The 3,406-nt window shown below is 45.2% G+C and overlaps 1 protein-coding gene across 1 annotated transcript; it reads right to left on the reverse strand.

Annotated features, from left to right (window-relative positions):
* Positions 1-1,584: 1,584 nt before the first annotated feature.
* On the reverse strand, positions 1,585-3,400 carry CHST2 (carbohydrate (N-acetylglucosamine-6-O) sulfotransferase 2). Its single transcript, XM_005862250.2, has one exon. It carries the CDS (start codon positions 3,129-3,131, stop codon positions 2,193-2,195), a length of 939 nt encoding a protein of 312 aa, XP_005862312.2. The 5' UTR covers positions 3,132-3,400; the 3' UTR covers positions 1,585-2,192.
* Between the last annotated feature and the right edge of the window lie 6 nt (positions 3,401-3,406).

Raw genomic sequence — 3,406 nt, forward strand, 5'->3', positions numbered from 1 at the left:
AATTCCACTATAATGCAATCAAAGTGCTTCAATATACTGAGAAAAGAATGAATTCAACTGCTTAAAAATCCTTCACTGAGAAACTAAGCATGAATTTACTGTGATTAAGTGAGAAGAGCTGAATGCCACATGAAATTTCTTTTTAAATGGTTATTTTATTCTGAGTAATTGCTTCTTAATTATGCTGTCTTAATTTCCTCACAAATCTGTTTCATCTATACTCACCCAACATTAATATTTATTTTGTTCATTTAATTTTAAAGTATTCTTAAATTAAAGCTATTACAAATATTCTGCTGCTGAAGATAATTCAGCATAGGCACTACCATGAAGCTATCATTGAAAACATGAACTATGTTATAGCTGTAATAGGGCTTAAGAAACACAATATTATAAACTATTTTAGTAAATTAAAAATAAGCCATTCTAGAATTCGTTATAAAATCCACTGCTAAATACATCTTGTTTAAACCTCTGTGCTTATTTACCTTGGAATTCTTAACAGTATAGATTTCACATAATGAAAATTATACTTAAGAATCATCCTATGTCAAAATATTTCCCATGTACATATTTTTTAATATTCTTTCCTTAAAATAAAATCCTCAGCATTTAACCCATACAAGTTGGCCTGCAGAGATCTCATAATTATATTGAACTTGTATCCCATTTAATGTAATATGTAATTACACTGTCTCGTTTCTTTTTAGGTTTGGTAGCATTGTAATATGACATTCTGCAAAATGCTCCCACACAATGGGCTCAGTGCAGCAGCAACGCCACTGAGGAAAATTGCAATGGGTTCCTCCGTGGAAAACACCAAATCTCAAAATCCAACACACTAACTAGCTCATAGTTTATTTTCACATCTAAAAGAAGCTTTCAGCTGCAACCTTATACTGTCGGCACATGTTATAGTTTCTCTGCACTTTTACTTTTAGGAACTATGATAAAGAAAAGCAGCATGCCCCAGGGGCATCCCAAATAAACAATTATAAATTCACATTCTCTTTTGTACTAATTTGGATCAAGAGCAAGGAAAAGCCTGTGAGTGCCCTTACACTTCTCAGGTGAAACTTCCTTTTCATATGCCTTCACATAATGTGTCAGAAGCAGAAAGACATGCCATACACATATACTTCTCTTACTTTTCTAACCCAAGAAGTTGCTACCATTGTCACAATATGATCACACTAACATATGAGGTCTGTGTTCTAATAATCAGAAATACTTTTTAATTACATACTTTTCTTTTTTTTTTTAATCTTTTTTCTGGACTAAACTCAGGACTGAAACATTATTCTCTGCTTTAGGATTCCCCAGTCTTAACTCATTAATTAACATAGAATGCTTTATTCTTTCTGCGCTCCTGGCTTGGTTTTGAATTTGAAGATGTTTCCCCATTCCTTGGCACCTGACAGACTACAATTTACATGTAAGAAAACAACTCCCAGGGAGCAAGAAGCTGCTCCCACCCATCTTAACTGTTCTCTAGGAAACAGACTGGAAATGGGAGTTCAGGAATGGGAAGCAGATTCTGTCTGAAGCTACAGATCAACACAGGTAAATCCAAAGTAATGGAGGCAAGTATAAAAATTAGTATTATTTATTATCTTCTTTATTAATACTCACATATAACCTTTGCTTTTACAGAGAAGTCTACTTTAAATGAATGCCTCCTTGGTTTATTATTCCCAATGGGGCTTTCGGCTCCTGGGCCACTTCCCCTTTTTTTATTCCCTCACCCCACATCCAAATTATGCTACTACATGTTCACAGATACCACAAAAACTTTGTAAACAAGATTTGGGTTACTGGATCTTGATTTAATCAGTATCCCACTTCAAAATGCAGGGCAGGTAGGAGAGAGGGTAAGACCTGGGGGAAAGGGAAAGGGAGAAAAGGCAGGGAGAGGACAGGAAGGCAGCTGGTCAGAACTTTCAAGTCTCGCCTTTTCTGAGATGTGTGTGTATTGTGACTGTTCTTGAAATGCAAGACTGGGAACACTGACAGCAAGTGTCTGTGTGGTTATTTATATTATACATCTATAGTAGAATATGTGGGCTTCCTCGGCTTGGGTCTGGACTGTTTCTGTTTAAACACACCACAGTCCCCTGTGGGTGGGTTGTCTCCCACCTCAACAGTCTTCCTGTGGGTGTCTCCCACCTCCAGTCAGGCCTCCCAAGAAACCCTCAGAGCCGGGGCTTTTGGAGCAGGGTTTTGCTGAGGTCTTTGACTTCCTCGGGGCTATTCACCCTCTGATAGCCCAGCACAGCCATGGGCTGATAGCAAAATTCCTCCACTTGTTTTATCTGCTGAAAGGTGAGGGCAGTCCGCCATGCATTGGCTGCCTGAGTGGCGTTACGGGCAGACACCACAAAAGGCTTGGAGGAGGAGCCCGAACCACTGGTCATGTTCAAGGCAAATTGCTCCATTTCAGGGCTCACCAGCAGTCCCACAAAGTCGTACACCCTCCGTAGGGTCTTGACGGGGTCTCCCACCAGGTCCTCGTACCGCACCACTAGGTAGTGGCCTTGTAGCCAGTCAGGGGGCTGCAGGGCTGTCTGCAGTGTCTTGGCCATGCTGTTGCAGATGACCTCCATAGCGCCAAGTGCATGGTAGTCTGCTGGGCCACCCACACCCTCCTTCTTGGCACCCAGCTTGTGGCCAGCAGCCTCCAGGAATGGCATGCGATGGGCTCTCGGGTCCCGGCTGCGTACCACCTGCAGGCTCTCACGGATGAGACCGTGGCGCGAGCGGATGCGTGAGCTGGCCACAGCACGAGGATCACGCACCAAGTGGATGACCTTGAGGTCCAAGGCCGGGTCTCGAAGTAGCGGCGCCAACACGGCCACATCGAAGACACGCACGCCCTTGATGACCAGCGTGTGGTACTTGCGGCACTCTTCTTCGAAGAGTGCCAAGCGTTGGGGTGGACACTTCTTGCACACACGATCGTCCACCAGCCCCACGACCTCTTTGCGATAGGCAGGGCAGAGCGGCGAAGAGCACACGACCTTATTGGTGGCAGCGCCAAAAATGCCCAGTGTGGTGAGGTTGCGCCCCCCGCTGCCAGCGGGGCTGTACAGCTGGAAGACTGAGAGGTCACAGCGATAGAGAGCGCTCAGCATGTCCCGCGCTGCCCCTTGCAGAGACACGGCGTCCCCTGGGTACAGTTTTTGCCACACGTGCCACACTGGCTCGTATAGGAAGAATACCTCGGGATTCTGGTTAAAGAGCTCCCCGAAGAAGGACGAGCCCGAGCGCCATGTGGTGAACACGTACACCAACTGCCGTTTGATCTCACCGCCCCTGGAGCTGCGAGTGCTATTGCCGGAAGGGGCCACGGCCCCCGCCTCCGCTGCCGGTGCCGCCCCTAGGACAGGGGCAGCGGGGGAGCGGTATG

This window comes from Myotis brandtii, unplaced genomic scaffold (genome assembly GCF_000412655.1).
Source record: "Myotis brandtii unplaced genomic scaffold, ASM41265v1 scaffold1616, whole genome shotgun sequence".
Taxonomy (NCBI): Eukaryota; Metazoa; Chordata; class Mammalia; order Chiroptera; family Vespertilionidae; genus Myotis; species Myotis brandtii.